At 60.0% G+C, this 15,603-nt stretch overlaps 1 protein-coding gene across 17 annotated transcripts in view; it reads left to right on the top strand.

Moving 5' to 3' along the window:
• The window catches only part of AFDN (afadin, adherens junction formation factor), a 128,824-nt gene that overhangs the window by 99,146 nt on the left and 14,075 nt on the right, over window positions 1-15,603 (top strand). For all 17 annotated transcript variants that reach the window (XM_021085839.1, XM_013984302.2, XM_021085815.1 and 14 more), the window contains 7 exons: window positions 10,383-10,448; window positions 10,611-10,684; window positions 11,064-11,182; window positions 12,158-12,352; window positions 12,934-13,025; window positions 13,322-13,501; window positions 14,203-15,150. In XM_021085839.1, the coding sequence (XP_020941498.1) occupies window positions 10,383-10,448; window positions 10,611-10,684; window positions 11,064-11,182; window positions 12,158-12,352; window positions 12,934-13,025; window positions 13,322-13,501; window positions 14,203-15,150 (1,674 nt within the window). The remainder of the gene's footprint in view (window positions 1-10,382; window positions 10,449-10,610; window positions 10,685-11,063; window positions 11,183-12,157; window positions 12,353-12,933; window positions 13,026-13,321; window positions 13,502-14,202; window positions 15,151-15,603) is intronic.

The following is a 15,603-nucleotide window of genomic DNA, read 5'->3' as shown; positions in this document are numbered from 1 at the left end:
CTGCGGGGGTGGGGGGCGGCCCCCTGTCTCGTTCAGCACAGAGCTCCCTGTTTTCTGGAGACGTCAGTCTCGTCTGCCCCAGAGTCCCCGGCCCTTCCCCCTGGCACCCTGTCCCGCTGTGCCCGGACCCTCCCTCACGAGCCCCTCCCACTGGCCTCCGGCCCACCGGCTGCCAGGCATCAGTGGGGGTCGGGACAAGGAGCCACTGTCAGCCTCGGCTCCCTCGCCTGTCAGCGCAGGCAGGAGGCATCCGAAAAGGGCAAAGGGCACTGCCTCCAGGTAGCCCTGTCCCGAGTACTTGGTGGGGGTCAGGGAGGAGCAGCCGAGACCTCCTGACTGCAGGAGGTGCCTTGTAGACGGGGTGGGGGAAGCACCCGGTCCCAAGTCCCCAGGCAGATGTGCGTGCTTGGCTGGTGAGGGATTCCCCCAGGAAGCCCGCCAGGTGCAGCCTTGGCATTGCCCATGGTCTGTGGTTGGCCCGACTCCTCCGTCCTCACCAGCCATTGCTGGCTGAGCTGCTTCTGTGCCTTTGCCCACTGCCACTGCGGGCTGCCAGCCACGCCCCCTCCTGAGCTCCCTGCTTACCCTCCCCGCCGCCCCGTTGCTCAGCTCCTGGGGGCGGCCAGGCCGCTCTGGGCCCTGCGTCCGCTCTGCGTCTGCCTTTGTACCAGGAGCCGTCAGCAGGGACTGTGCCCTCTGGAGGGCAGTGGAGTGGTTTCGTCATAAAAATAGAAGACTCGAGTGCTTGTGGTCATAAAAGAATTAGTAATTTGTGGTAAGAACAGAGGTGAGCGCAGCTGCTGGCTCCCGTGGCCTCGCGTGGCCTGGGGGTGCGGCCGTCTGAAGACGGCTCCTTGTTGCTTTGACTGATGCTAGCACGTACCTTATGCGGAAGAAGTAGTTCACGGTCGAAATAACATCTAATCCAGAAGAGAATGGCGAGCGCGTTCGTGGAAGTGGGGGATGAGTCTTACTTTTTAATCTTTACATCTCTAGGGTGGTTTGGTCCCGTTCCCTTTACCAAGACACTCAACCAAACAGCTGTAGAAAAACCGGAGACGACCAGCACCGATAGTATTTTTCGTGGGGAGATAGGTTCTAGCACTGGGCTTACTGCAGGTGTAGACAGAAGGCAGGGGGAGCTTTTCCCATCCCAGCGGACTTGGGAAGCCTGGCTGATGCACACGTGCACTGCTCACACGTGGTTTCTGAGGGACACGTGCTCTTCCCCCACCCCCCCAGCACTCACACAGCGCCCTTGCCCCCGACTCCCCCCACCGCCCCAGCACTCACACAGCACCCTGCCCCCGGCTCCCCCCACCGCCCCAGCACTCACACAGCGCCCTGCCCCCGGCTCCCCCACCGCCCCAGCACTCACACAGCACCCCTGCCCCCGGCCCCCCCCCCCCCCAGCAATCACACAGCACCCCTGCCCCCGGCTCCCCCCACCGCCCCAGCACTCACACAGCGCCCTTGCCCCCGGCTCCCCCACCCCCCAGCACTTACACAGCACCCCTGCAGGCAGCCCCCTGCCCCGGCTCCCCCACCCCCCAGCACTCACACAGCACCCCTGCCCCCGGCTCCCCCACCCCCCAGCACTCACACAGCGCCCCTGCCCCCGGCCCCCCCACCCCCAGCACTCACACAGCACCCCTGCCCCCGGCTCCCCCCACCGCCCCCAGCACTCACACAGCACCCCTGCCCCCGGCTCCCCCCACCGCCCCAGCACTCACACAGCACCCCTGCCCCCGGCTCCCCCCACCCCCCCAGCACTCACACAGCACCCCTGCCCCCGGCTCCCCCCACCCCCCAGCACTCACGCAGCGCCCCTGCCCCCGGCACCCCCCCCCCCAGCACTCACACAGCGCCCCTGCAGGCAGCCCCCCTCCCACAGGGCCTCCACCTCAGCACCACAGGCAAGACTGGGACCCAGGTTGGGGGGGGGGACATCCCCTCCAGCACATCAGGGGTTCCTCCCCATTCAAATAACTGCACAGGGAACAGAGCGCCTTGTCCGTTTAGACCCAGAAGACAAACTGTCGTGAGAGAGCCCGTTGAGGAGAAGTGCCAGGCTCAGCCCCGCCTGGGCGGGCAGCGCAGCCGCTTGTGAAACGGGGCTGATGAGACTCCGTGCACCTTTGGCTCGCGTGAAAGTCACTTTTTAACCTAGGGACGTTTTCTTGTGCCAGGGACATCTGTACCGCCTGGCAGCTGCTGCACTGGCATAGGTGCCCTGAGAGTCGGGGCAGGAACTGGAAGAGCGAGTGGCCTTTGGGCAAAATGTCCAGTGTCTGAGCTTCAGTGCGGAGTGGAGACCAGTGGGGACCTCCCTGAAGAAATGCCTTTGAGCGGTGCCAACCAGGCGGACGGTGGCAGGCAGTGCCCCGAGACGGGCCTGTGCGGGGAGCCCTTTGAGTGGGGCTGACAGGAGGTGAAGGCGAGGCCAGACCCCTTGGAGCGGGGCCTGACGGTGCAGACACATCTGCTGCAGTGTGTGTCCGGGTCACAGCGTGAAAGACGGGGCAGTGGTCAGTGAGCGGGTGGCTGGGTCCCAGGGCCGCTGACCTGCAGGGGCCCGAAGGCTGCTGGACTGTGGGCTCCGCTCTAGGCCAGAGAAGCAGCCATCGAGGGGGTCGGGTGAAGGCGTGATCTGGCTGGCGCCGTCTTGCACGTTTCCCCTCTGGACCTGAGGGACTGGGGGTCCGAGGGGCTCAGAAGTGCCCCCGGGGGACTAGAACGTTAGCTGGTACTGCTTTCCAGTGGGAGGTGCTCGCAGCTCAGCGTACGGAAAGGGGTGACGTGGAGCTGGAGGGGCCGGCCCGCTGCAGGTGCAGCTCGCGGAGAAGGCCTCGTGCCCCTGCCTCTGTCCTGGCCGCTGCCGCAGGGGTCCCAGTTGCTGGCGCGTCCGGGACGCTGCCACAAATTTGTTGAGTGGCAGCTTCCAGACAGGCTGCCGTGTGGGGGGTCTGGTGAGTGCGGGAGAGCTACCCCAGGACGTGCCCATGCTGCCCTCCGCGGCGGGGAGCCCGAAAAGGGGCTGGAGCTTGGTTTTGAAGGAGCCCGTGGGGCGCCCAGGTGCCCACGTGTGCGTGCTCCACCCCTGGGTTTCCGGGCTGGAGGCCCTCTCTTCTAGGAGCAGCCCTGCTGAGCGGTCCCGTGTGGACCCGACTGCTCCCGGAACCCAGCTTCTCCGGCTTCCTCGCGGGGCCTTGAAGCTGGGAGGGAACGGGAGTCCCGGGGTTTCTGGCCGAGGCTGAACTGAGGCTGCGTGGTCGAGGCCTGGCACGGGCGTGCCTGGGTCCAGAGACAGCAGGAGGACGTGGGACTTTCGGGGGCGCGTGGTGGGTGTCGCTCTGCCGCTGGGTCCCCGGGGACCTGGGGCCAGCTGTGCCCCGGCGCGCAGCCGCGAGCGGGGCCTGGGCCTGGTGAGGACACACGGCAGGTCGTCTGTCCTTGCGGTTCGCGTTCGTCTCAGAAGAGCCTGTGGCGTCTGTGGTTCCGTTGTACCCCGTGACCGTGCTTGTGCCTGTGGGTTGCATTTTTTCTGTAAGCCGTCGTGGCCTTCGTGTTGGGCTCAGTCCCTGTGGCTTGGCTGCTGCGAGCCTGGGCAGCGGCGACGTGGAGCGCTGGCGGGACCCGCTGCCTGGCACAGGCTGGGCTCGGCGCCTCGGCTGCGCTGCGTGTTCCGTGTGCGGCCGCCCAGTCATCTGCGGACAGCACCGGCCCTCCTGTTTCGTGTGGTTTTTTTAAGGCACAGCAGCCCCCTGTTTTTTATCTTTTCTGGCTCTTTTTAAAGTTTAATGAAGTACAGAGTAAACGAGCATCCAGCTGACTGGTTGCGTAAGAGGCGGCGGGTTACGTCGGCTCTAGTTGCAGTCGGCAGATGCCGCCCAGAGGCTGGGCGTCCAGCTCGGGTTGGCGGTGGCCAGAGTCTCAAAGCAGGGCCAGCCGGGTCACTTGCTGGGCGCGGCCAGGAGGAGACGGCTGCGTTTTCGGGGGGAGGCGTCGATGTGTCCCGGAGCCCAGGATGTGGTTCTCTGTCGTCGGCAGAGCCGAGGCCGGGGTGAGTCTCTTCAGGCGGGGTGGCCGGGGTGGCCGGGCGGACTCTCACGGCCGTCCCGGAAGCCTGCTGCTTCGTCCACCTTTGTGTTGAAGCCTGTCGGTCATTGGCTTGCTCACCAAGCAGCCGGTGAGTGGCGCCTGGACGTGCACAGCCAGGCAGTCATTGCTCGTGTCTCAGGGCTACAGACTTGCGGTTCCTGAAAGCGGAAGGCTCCCGTGGACTTTGGATACAGGAAGTAAATATTAATTTAATCCTGCTACTCATAACATGGTGGAAGTTGCTTGAAATCATGGTAAAACTGCTGCCGGTCATTTGCCGAGGCACGTACAGGAAGCGCCGCAGTGCAGCTTGCTTCTGGCTGTGAGGTGGTGGTGCCTGTAGGCTTGCTCTAAATAAAACCCGTTTTTCCTAAAAGCGAACACAGAGGTAACCATCTGGGAAGCACTGAGGACGCTTTACTCTGTCTTTTAAAAGTGAGTGGTTGCATCTCTGTGCTTTGACTGTCTGATGTCTTTTAAGTCTCACATTTACTTGGCTTAAAACAAAATAAAAGCCCTGTGTCTCCAAACGGAGATGAAGACAGTGTTTCCTGACACAGCACCTTCTTTCTCACCGTTGGAAGAGCAAGTTCCTTTCGTGAACTGGCATTTCGTCCTTTTACAGATTTGAGCCCTTTGGTCTCAGGCTCTTTACTGATCCTCCTGGGACCAGGTAGGAAAGGCCTAGGCAAAGAAGTGAAGTCGGGAAATTCTTAGCTCCTCATTAAGCCCAACTCCTAGTAGCCAGCGTGACTGCAGAGTTTCTTGCGTGGAAATGCCAGGGCTTTGTGTGAAATGACTAAAGACCTACACGGCTTCTGCTTATGAATTTGGAAGCAGTGTGCTATGTTTGTTCTAAGGGTAAATTATATCAAAGACCAGTATTTTGCTTAAAGCAGTGGCCCAGGTCCAGGTTTCCTGCACTGACTGCAGTGCTGGTTGCAGCTGCCGTGTACAGCACAGAACAGGGACCATGACCTTCGTGCTGGAAGGAGGCAGAGCCCGCGTTTCTCGTGGCAGGGACACAGCCTGGGGGAGGCTCCCTCCACCTTCGGCCTGCGGTCAGGCTTAGCCCTGCAGGGCCCCCCCCCGTGCCTATGCCACGGGGAGTTCACCTTCACCGGCCTGACGCGTGTGAGCAGCAGGCGCCCTGAGACTCTCAGGAAGCTGCCCCGGAGAAGTCGCTTCCCACCACGCGGTGCCCACGTCTCAGACTCAGGAACCCCCAGCCAGACGGGGCCCGACCTGGGAGGGACTCGGGCGCCACCTTTATTGTCTGGGGAGCCACAGGGTCCATGCCGCCGTGTTGTCTGTGTCCTGCTGTACATGCAGCCGCTGAGCCGGTGAACAGAGCCTACCCGGGGCCTCGCTGGCAGGCCGGTGCCCAGGCCTGTCCGGGCGCTCACCGCGTGTGCCGCCAGGTCGCCCGGGCCGGAAGGCCTGTCTGGAACGGGTTTGAAAACTGGTCTTTCAGAAGGAAGCTTGTTCCTACCAAAAAAGAGGGCTTTCCGCTGTTTTCGAAACTCTGGTCTGAGCTGCCGTGCTCAAGGCAGGGCGGGGGCTCTGCGTGCTGCTCCGGGCCTGCCCGCTTCCTCCTGCCCGGCCTTGTTTTTCTTGGCTCGCGTTTAGCGGTGTTTGTATGCTGGTGATCACATCGCGCTCCTGCACACATCGCAGCTGGGACGCTGGGAGCGTGGGTGTCCTCTGCGTCCCTGAGCTGGGAGCCCCGTGCCTCGGCCTCTCCCAGGAGCCTCCGGAGGCTGGGAGGAAGCAGGTACCCGGAGCAGACTTGCCTAACCCGGGCCCGTCCTCAGCGGCGGCCTGAGGCATCCCTGAGAGGTGCGCGGTTCCTTCGGCCTGAGGCCCTCAGCGCGGCTCCTGCCACCTGTCCTTCTGTCCAGGGTCTCTGTGAGCTCGGCCCGTTCCAGCTGTGGCCTTGCTGCTCCTCACCGCCCCCCCGCCTCTCTGCCCTCTCCCACCTGCACCCCCCACGCCCGCTCTCCCCTCCGCCCTCCCCCACTCCTCAGCTGTCCCATCTCCCGCGCAGAACCTGCAAGCCTCCTCCTCTCCCTTTAAAGGAGAGGAGAGCAGCTTCAAGACCCCACATGAGTGGCCTTTGTCCTTTCATCTGCTGCTTCTAAGGGCTGGGGATCTAGCCCTCTGCCTCTTGTGTGCTGTGTGTGTGTGTGCGTGTGTGTGGTGTGTGCGTGTGTGCGCGCGTGTGTGTGCGTGTGCGTGTGTGCGCGCGTGTGTGTCCGTCCTCCTCTCCCCGTCTGACAGTCCCTTGAACACCGTACTGCTGTGTGACTCTCGTCAGTGCCTCCAGAAGGGAACATGTGGCTTTGACATTAGAGCTTTTAAGTTCGTTTTAATCATTACTCCTGATGCCTCTGGAGCATGAGGCTGCTCTCCAGGAGGCAGCCTGTCAGCAGCCGCTTGATTTGCCAGAGGAGGATTGGGCGATTCGGAATGGTGTGCTTGCTTAGGCTTTTCATTGTACTTTCACAAGTAGCAGGCCAGAGATACAGTGATAGCTTTTCAGATACCAGCTTAGGTCTCTTTAGGCGAGTCATTCTTAAAATTACTTATTCATTTGATATGTACGTATGATACTGTGGTTCCTCTGCTCACGGTTGGAAATTGGGGTGTGTGGTGCTAGCATGTGTGTTAGGGTGCGATCTTGTTTTTACTCAGTTATCTGCCTTTGCGCTTACGGATTTATTGTTAGCATCTGAGGTTACTGATAACAGATAGACTATGAAAAGCTTATAGCTTTTGAGCAGTGCTGTCCAATAGCAATAGAATGTGTGGGCCACATTAAAATTTGTTATTAGCTATAGTAAGAAATTAGAGTCTTAAAAAATCATGTCATGTTTCATGATGCTTTGTCGATGGCTTAAGTCAGTGTTTATGACGAACCTTAAACAGACCTTTTAGATGCTGGTGGTCTTGAGCCGAGGTCTCCGGAGACCACGGCCTCTTACTTCGCCCCGTGAAGACCTCTTGTGACGAGGACACGGACTTGTAAGTGAGCCCTACTGGGAATTAGAAGCGACTGTAACCTGGGACTCAGACGAGCTCCTGTCGTCATTGCTCAGGCGCCTTCCCTCATCTTCCGATACCTGACAGCAGAGGGTTGGACGGTCAGAAACCCTCCTTCCTCGCTCCTTAAGCCAGTCGTTCTGCAGGGTGGCCAGCTCACTCGTAATGGTCACTGCTTCTGCACCTGCTAATGTACCTTTTCAGTGGGATTCTGGAGGTGTTGACCACGCTGTAGCCTGCGGGGATTTGGGAGGGGTGCGGAGGAGGGAACAGAGAAACCCCCCCCCGCCCCCCCGCCCCGGGAATGTAAGTCAGAGAGATGGCAGCCTGCCTGGCAGTGGGCCGGTGAGCTCCGGACTCACGTGATGAAAGGATTTGGCAGACCCGTCCTATGGAGGGGTGGGCAGGACCGGCTGTGGGGGGTGGTCCGGGCTCTGGGGTGGGGGCAGCTTGGGCGGGAGGGCTTTGTTGGAGCCAACCTCAGGGAGGGGAGTTTGCTGGGGCAGGCTGGTTAGAGGCCGGCAGATCGTCCTGCGGAGTCTTGCTCCCTTCGCCAGAGGTTTTCTGGGGTTTATAATGTAAACGAGTGCCCAGCGAAAGATGTGATTTCAGCGATGCCGTATTAGATAGCTGTATTAGGAGATCGTTACTTGAGTATTTAACCATAGATTTGTTAAATTCCGTGCTGCATATTATGTGTGATAAAGCATTTAAAATGTTACAGGATGTCAGGTAATTTCAGTGTCATTCGCAATTCACACCAAGTCTCCTAAACTGACGCTCGTGAATTAGTTGTCTGAAATCCAGAGCGGTTCTGGAACAGCCGTGCCTAGGAGTTGCCCCCAAGTATGTGGCCACCGGTCTGGATGGAGAGGCTGTGAACAGGAAGTAACAGTGTCACGAAGCCACAGTTGGTTGTGGCTGTGGGGCAGAGACCTTGCTCGAGAGAACACCGGGACCAGCAGAAGGCCTGACGGATAGGCCGTTGCTCCTGCGTAAGCTGTGGGGACAGGTCCTGCTGCGCAGCCCGGGGAACTCTCTCTGGTCACTTCCGATGGAGGGTGGTGTGAGACAAAGAAGGTGTGTGTAGATACTGGTATGGGACGGGGTCAGCACGCGGTGCGGGAGAAGATGACCGACCCCTGTGAGCCAGCTGTCACGGGGAAATAAAAGTCATTAAATCAAGTAGACTGCGAAGACAGCCTCGCGGGTCCCAAAAGTACTCTTGGGAACATGTCGTAAATGTCCGTTGGCACTAAACCGAGCTTTTAGGTCAAGTAGAAGAAGAAAGTAACTATGTTTACAACTTTTAAACAAAAATCTGCCCTGGTCTAAGGAAATCCTCCTACAGCCTTTGCAAAAAAAAGTAAAAGGGGGTTTTCAGTGCCCCAATCCGAGGTTCTACTTGACAACCACAAAGCAAACCGCTGTAGAAGTGAGCTTCCGGGTGGCGGGGGCAGTGGGGCTACCCTGTTCATTCACGTGGCCAAAGAGCTCGGGCCAGTGTAGGCTTTCGGCCCTTGGTGAATGAACCAAGTTGCCATTCAAACAGCTGAGTTAAACTGTCATCGATTACGTAAATGTATAGAACATTATCGAAAGAAGTCATTTAATTAGGTTACGTGGGAGGAAATACCCAGTTTAACAGATGAGGCAGGGGTCGGGGCCACAGTGCTGTCCTAGAAGTAATTGTAATTTCCCAGGTTCAAAGAAGTCCAGTACTGGCCTAAGTGAGGTCAGATGAGTGGTTTGTGTATTGCTTTTTTGCTGAGTGATGTGCTAGAATTCAGAGAGTTGTCGTTTATTGATTTGTGTGTGTGTATAGATATATGTGTGTGTGTGTGAGAGAGAGAGAGAAGTTTCAGATTTACCCCAAAAACGTACCAGCTTTACCACCTATTGTCCAGGGCTTTTGTGGCAGAAGGACCCTGGCGGGGGGGTGGGGGGTGCCGCGTCGTGTGGGCAGCACGGCGGTTCCCAGGCGTCTGGCTGGGCAGGAGGCCTGCAGGGAGGCTTTGCGCTCGTGGTCACCTGCAGAAAGGAAGGGGGTGCTGCGGGGACAGTCGGAACACCTAGGCGGGGGTCAGGAGCTGCTAACGGGAGCACAGATTTTCTTCACCCCTTGCAGAACTTAGACAAAATCAGCTCTCAGGTAGTGCAGCCACGCAGAATTCGAAGTGGACAGTGACTGGTGTTTTCAGAGGTGAGTGCTAGGTGGTTTTAGGCTCGCAGAGCCGTGCCGTGAGCTGGATGTTCCCTGAGAGTGAGCCGGTGAGGGCTCAGCAACGCCAGCTGGTCAGACTGTCAACCCCAGGGGAGAGGACAGAGTCTGGAATGGAGATTGCATCACTCCAGGGGGTCCCAGGAAAGGTGTTTCCATCAGGTTCTTGGTTGACCTGTCATTTTAACTTTGCGTGATAACTTCATAGTGTCACTTTTGTGACACAGTAGTTCCTAAGTATGAGCTAAGAAACACGTTCTCAGTTGTAGGCTCTTCGCAGTAGCGTCCGAGTGAGGTTCCGCGCACGCGTATCCGTGCTTCCTCTGGTTGTAAGGAGGCATCCACCGTTCTGATTTTATATTGTTGTCCTGCCGAATGGCATTGTGGCGACCCCGCAGCAGACGCACGTGTCCCTTAAGTCAGTCTCAGAGCCGTTCCCGCGACGTGACGGGCAGTGCAGCTGACCTGCGTCCCGGGTGGATCTGGGCTTGTCGCTCCGGTGGTTGTGGAGGCGACAGCCCGTGAGCCTTAAACTGAGCCCGTGCCGAGCGTCTTCTGCCTCTTCTTCTCACCGAGTCCCTCTTCTTGTTCGCCACGAGGAGACGTGGCGTGTTTTAAAGTTTAGACTCTGAGTGTGGCGAGGAGGAGGGTGGGAGGGGGCCGGGACACGTCGCAAAGCAAACCCGCGGTGGGCTGGCTGCCTGCGGCGTCGCCCGCGGCCGTCGCACCTCGTCTTCGCCTCCAGGATTCCAGGTCTGTGTCCGTCTTTTCGGCCGCCGGTCACTAAGTGGCCGCTTCGGAGTCATTTTTCTTAACTTGGAAACACAAGAGAGGTGCCTGTCCTGTTAGTTTCTTGATGTTTACCGGAGTGTTAACTCTTGTGGTTCGGTTTTGGTGCTACTGACGTTCGTGTCAACACAAGAACTAAGACTTGTGTCATGTTTTCTTTTTGTTTTACTTGCTGAGTGTTTCATGTCTCACTGTGTGTTTTCAGTGCCCTGGTTTTCGTTTTGTGTAGGGCGCAGGTCAAGACAAACTCGGGATCTACGTCAAGTCGGTGGTGAGAGGAGGAGCTGCAGACGTGGTTGGTACCGTTTCTCAAGCTGTCCCCTTTCTGTGTGTCGCGCGTTGAACAAGCGACGCGCGATGTCCCTCGGAGCGTGAGCACGGAGCTGAGCTGCTCTCCCTGGTTCTCTCTCCTTCCCCCCCCTCCCCCCCCCGTCGGCTGGCTCTCGGGTGCGCGCAGGACGGGCGGCTGGCGGCGGGGGACCAGCTCCTCAGTGTGGACGGACGAAGCCTGGTGGGCCTCTCTCAGGAAAGGTATCATTGCTTTATCTGTTTAAAGCTGAACACGCGCCCTGTCGGGGGCTTAGGAGACGAAAACCCCTGCTGGGCAGCTGTGCCCTTCCTCTTTTTTAAGTGTCAAACTCTTAGTGTGCATTTTCTTTTCTTAGCAAATTGCGTATTTTAGTCCGAATACGTTTCTTGGCTGAAATATCCGCACACCCCCTCCGGTTTGGAGCCCGACAGCAGGAGGCGGGTGCCTTGTTCTTTCTAGAGGGCGGGAGCCTGGCTGGGGTCAGAGCGCCCCGCAGACGGTGACAGCCGCTGCTGGGCCCTTCTGTCCTGCTCTGGTCCCCGGCTGCGGCTGCGGGGGAGACGCCCGTCCCCACCTCTCAGCTGGGACCCTCTCTTCCAGGGCAGCAGAGCTGATGACAAGGACAAGTTCCGTGGTGACCCTGGAGGTAGCGAAGCAGGGAGCCATTTACCACGGCCTCGCCACCCTGCTCAACCAGCCCTCGCCCATGATGCAGAGAAGTAAGGGCTGGCGCCGCAGCACGAACCCGTCTCTGCCTGAGCCTGGCCGCTGCCGAGCGGCAGAGCCCCCGCGCACCTGCCACAGGCCAGGCTGTGAGGAGGAGTAACTCGGTGGTGAAAGCCACGGTTTGGCAGCTACATCAAAGACCAATATAGGTGTAGGACTTTTAAAAGAATTAGTGCAGAAGCCTTGGAGAAAAACCATTATGACTCCTATTTCTTTGAAATCAGTATGAGTTTTGAGTTCTTGGCCTCCGAGCTGACCCTCAGTGCCCCCCCCGCCCCCCGTAAGCTGGTGCCCCCGGAGAAGCCAGAGTCTTAGCGCAGAGTGACGGCAGCAGAACACGAGAGGGGCTGGGCCTGCCTTCGTGGGGACAGAGCCATGCCTTGTTTTATAGGCCGGGACAAGGCGTTACTGATTTTAACTTTTTCAAACATGATACTTAACATCGATCTTTGATAGTTTATGCTCATTAAAGGAAGCAAACTCGAGGATGAGTGGGGACGCGATGAGGGAAATGATTAGAAGGAAGTAACGCTTCAGGGTCTTCCTCTGAGAAGATGAGAAAAGTGAGAAATAAAAGATGAGCAGCCACGTCACCTGGTAGCAGCTGATGATGCTGACAGCCTGGGCTGACGCCAGGAACTAAGAGACATTTTTAAAAGTAGGGACGTGTGCTTTTGTGCCCGGTAAACAAGTTGCTTTACACGTGTTCTTGTCACTCCGACAGGTGAGCTCAGGAGAGGATAGGCTTTGAGCGAGGACTTCTGCTCCTCGCTGCCACTCAGCGCGTTGCCGTGCTGGAAAACTTCTTAGAGAGTCCTTAGATCTTACTCTTACATAAGAAATCACCTCATTTCTTCTGATACAAACAAATTCCGACTTGTGGAATTGTAAATATTTGTCGATTCGTCTTTCTTTTAAAGCTATACTGCGTATCTAAGGTGAAATCTTGAACTCTGCTTTGACTCCAGTTTCAGACCGGCGTGGATCAGGTAAACCCCGACCAAAGAGCGAAGGTTTTGAGCTCTATAATAACTCAGCTCAGAACGGGTCCCCCGAGAGCCCCCCGCTGCCCTGGGCCGAGTACAGCGAGCCAAAGAAGCTGCCTGGCGACGAGAGGCTGACGAAGAACCGCGCCGACCACCGCTCCAGCCCCAACGTTGCAAGTAAGCAGGGGGCGGGGAGGGGGGGTCCTTGGCCTTCCTCACCCCCCGACCGGTGGTCCCCCAGGAACCGGTGTGGCCGGAGCCGGGAGGGAGGAGGGCGCTCTGGGCTCTGTTGATGAAGAGAAAATTAGGGCCTGCCTGCATTGGCTACCAGGGTCTGTTTTTCACGAGGGCTGGTAAAACAGCTGCTCTAACAGGACAGCAACGAGTTTGGGAAGCTTCGATTCCTCGATGCTCTGGGAGGGGCGTGGACAGTGAACTTGGACGGTCGGCAGACGGTTAAGGCGCGGGGTCCGCAGGAAGCAGAGGGAGAAGGGCGAGCACCTGGCGTGAGGTTCGCTGGGCCCGCCGTGTTGGCCGTCCAGCCCTTGGTTGGGGAGTGAAGAGGGTGTAGCGGTTCCTGTGCTAAGGGCTCCGGTGGCCCGGGAGCCTGGGGTGGTCGTGAGGCACCCTCGCTGCTCCTGAGCCTTGTTCCTTTGTCTGCGCGACACCTCGGTGGCCCAGCCCCGTGCTGCCAGCGCTCTTGGAACGTGACGCCTGGTGCGTTTGCGCTCAGCCTGCTTTTCTGCCTCCCCCGACAGATCAGCCTCCTAGTCCTGGTGGGAAAGGTGCACATGCCGCTGGAACAGCAGCCAAGATCACATCCGTCTCCACTGGCAACCTCTGCACCGAGGTCTGAGCGATGAGCACGCAAGTTACGACCCCACGTGTTAGGTCCCCTCGAGCCAGGTCACCCCGTCAGGTGGCCTCTCTGTAGACCCGCCTTGTCTGTGACTCCCCAGGCTTTTGTTTTTAATTGTTAATGTCATAGGTACATTAGCTTTAAATTAGTACATCTGGGCAATTTCAATGTTTTAATACGGTGTTTTAAATAGACGGATTATACTTTAAAACCGATCACTGGGAATTAAATTCGCCTAGTGCCCAAACCGTGGAAGCTCACGCCCCTTTCTGGTTCCCGCTGCACAGGAGCAGACGCCCCCGCCGGGGACGGAGGCCTACCCCATCCCCACGCAGGCCTACCCCCGAGAGTACTTCACCTTCCCGGCCTCCAGGTCCCAGGACCGCGTGGTCCCCCCCCAGAGCCAGTGGCCAAGCTACGAGGAGAAGCCGCACGCGGACAGCAGCCACTCCAGCCTCGCGGTTCAGGTAGAGGGACCCCGGGGACGCCACCCTCAAAGACACCTGTGGGGCGGGAAACGCAGTGGCTCCTGAGACACAGCGGGTTTCCTCGGAGGACGGCGCTGCTCCTGTCTCTTTGCTGGTTGTTGTGGTCACCCGAGGAGAGGTGGGGATAAGAGGGAACAAGGACCACGACGGGGCTCTGAGCGCTCGCCATGCTGCCCAGTGACTCGTCAGCCCTGGTACGGCCTAATTACGATCAGCACGGCGGGCCGCGGCTCCGGGGGTGGGCGAGGAGGAGCAGGCCGCGTCCAGCAGAAGGCGGCCCCGCCCTGGGAATGCCGGGCATGGAGCGCCCACCCGGGAAGCTCACGGTGGGGGCGCCCACCCGCGTGAGGCAGGCGCACTCAGCGCCGTGTGGGAAGTGCTGTGGGACAAGTGCGCTCATCCTCTGGGGCTCTGTGGCCTGGGAGGGGCCGTGGGGGGCCCGGTGCGGTGGGGGGGCCTGCGGTGTCCGCTCTCGTTTGTGCCGGTGCCGCAGAGAGGAATTACCAGGATCCGCAGGGAGCGCGCCAGGCTCCGCCTGGCCGCAGCCGGGCTGTCTCAGCTTCTCTCCTGTGCGTACAGTTGCCCCAGTATGTCTCCCCTCCCGAGAGGACATGCTTCCGGCTCTCGGTAACTTCCGGTAGAAGGCTGGAACACACCCGTTTTCCCTTTTCTTTCTGCAGCGGGTGACCCGCTCCCAGGAGGAGCTGCGGGAGGACGCGGGGGCCTACCCACTGCACAGGATGGAGGCGGTGATGGACCGCAAGTCTGACAGCGACATGTGGGTCGCCCAGAGCTCCTCGATGGGCTCCAGCGCGTCCAGCCAGGAGCACCTGGACCCCTCTTCCAAGGCGGGCACCCCCGCGTCCACCCTCACCAAGAGCGGCCCGGGGCGCTGGAAGACCCCTGCAGTTCTGCAGCCCGCGCCCGGCCCCCAGCCGCTCCGGACCGACCTGCCCACGCACTACGCCGGCGACGTGGACGGCGTCCCCGTGGACCTGCCCCTCCCGCCGCCTCCGGCTGCCGCGGGCCAGGGACTCGCGGGGGGCCAAGGGGCCGCCGAGCGGAAGAAGCGGGAGGAGCAGCAGCGCTGGTACGAGAAGGAGAAGGCGCGCCTGGAGGAGGAGCGTGAGCGCAAGCGGCGCGAGCAGGAGCGCAAGCTGGGCCAGATGCGCTCGCAGGCGCTGCTCCCCGCCCCGCTCTCCCCCGGCGCCACCAAGCCCGCCGCCCCGGGGCCCCAGGACACCGTCATCCGGGAGCTGCAGCCTCAGCAGCAGCCGCGCACCATCGAGCGCAGGGACCTGCAGTACATCACCGTCAGCCGGGAGGAGCTCTCGGCCGGCGACAGCCTGTCCCCCGACCCCTGGAAGCGCGACGCGCGGGAGAAGCTGGAGAAGCAGCAGCAGATGCACGTGGTGGACCTGCTGAGCCGGGAGATTCACGAGCTGCAGAGCAAGGCCGAGCGCTCGGCGGAGGAGAGCGGCCGCCTGCGCAAGCTCATGCTGGAGTGGCAGTTCCAGAAGCGGCTGCAGGAGTCCAAGCAGAAGGACGAGGACGACGACGAGGAGGAGGACGACGACGTGGACACCATGCTGATCATGCAGCGCCTGGAGGCCGAGCGCAGAGCGCGGGTAAAGGGGCGGCGCGGCGGGCGGGGTGGCGGGGTGGAGGCGGCCGGCCTTCCCAGCGCTGAGCCCTGTCCCGTCGAGCGGAGCGTGCCGAAGCCGCAGGCTCATTCTGACTCGCCCTCGGCGCTTCAGTTGAGAGAACACGCCACGAAGCGGCAGCAGTCGTGGTGAGGGTTGGCAGGCCTCTTTCCTTAAGCCTTCAGGTGTAAATGCCCCTCCGGCCAAAGTGCCCAGCTCTGCCCTCCAAGGGCGGCAGCCACCGTCAAGAGCGCGTGAGCGGCTGGGCGGTGCCTGTGAACCATGGTGGACAGACAGGCCCCCCCTGGCCCTGATGATCGGCCCCAGAGGGTGGGTCACAGAGGAGACTGCTCCCAGCCGCAGGGTTCCAGGGTGACCTCCCTCGTTCTTAGAGACAGCCCTCATGGTAGCTCAGCGGTTGACGAAGCAGGTAGTGAT

The sequence above is a fragment of the Sus scrofa genome, chromosome 1 (assembly GCF_000003025.6).
Source record: "Sus scrofa isolate TJ Tabasco breed Duroc chromosome 1, Sscrofa11.1, whole genome shotgun sequence".
Lineage (NCBI taxonomy): Eukaryota > Metazoa > Chordata > Mammalia > Artiodactyla > Suidae > Sus > Sus scrofa.
The sequence above is the reverse complement of the archived record's forward strand: the minus strand, read 5'-3'. Positions and strand labels throughout refer to the sequence as shown.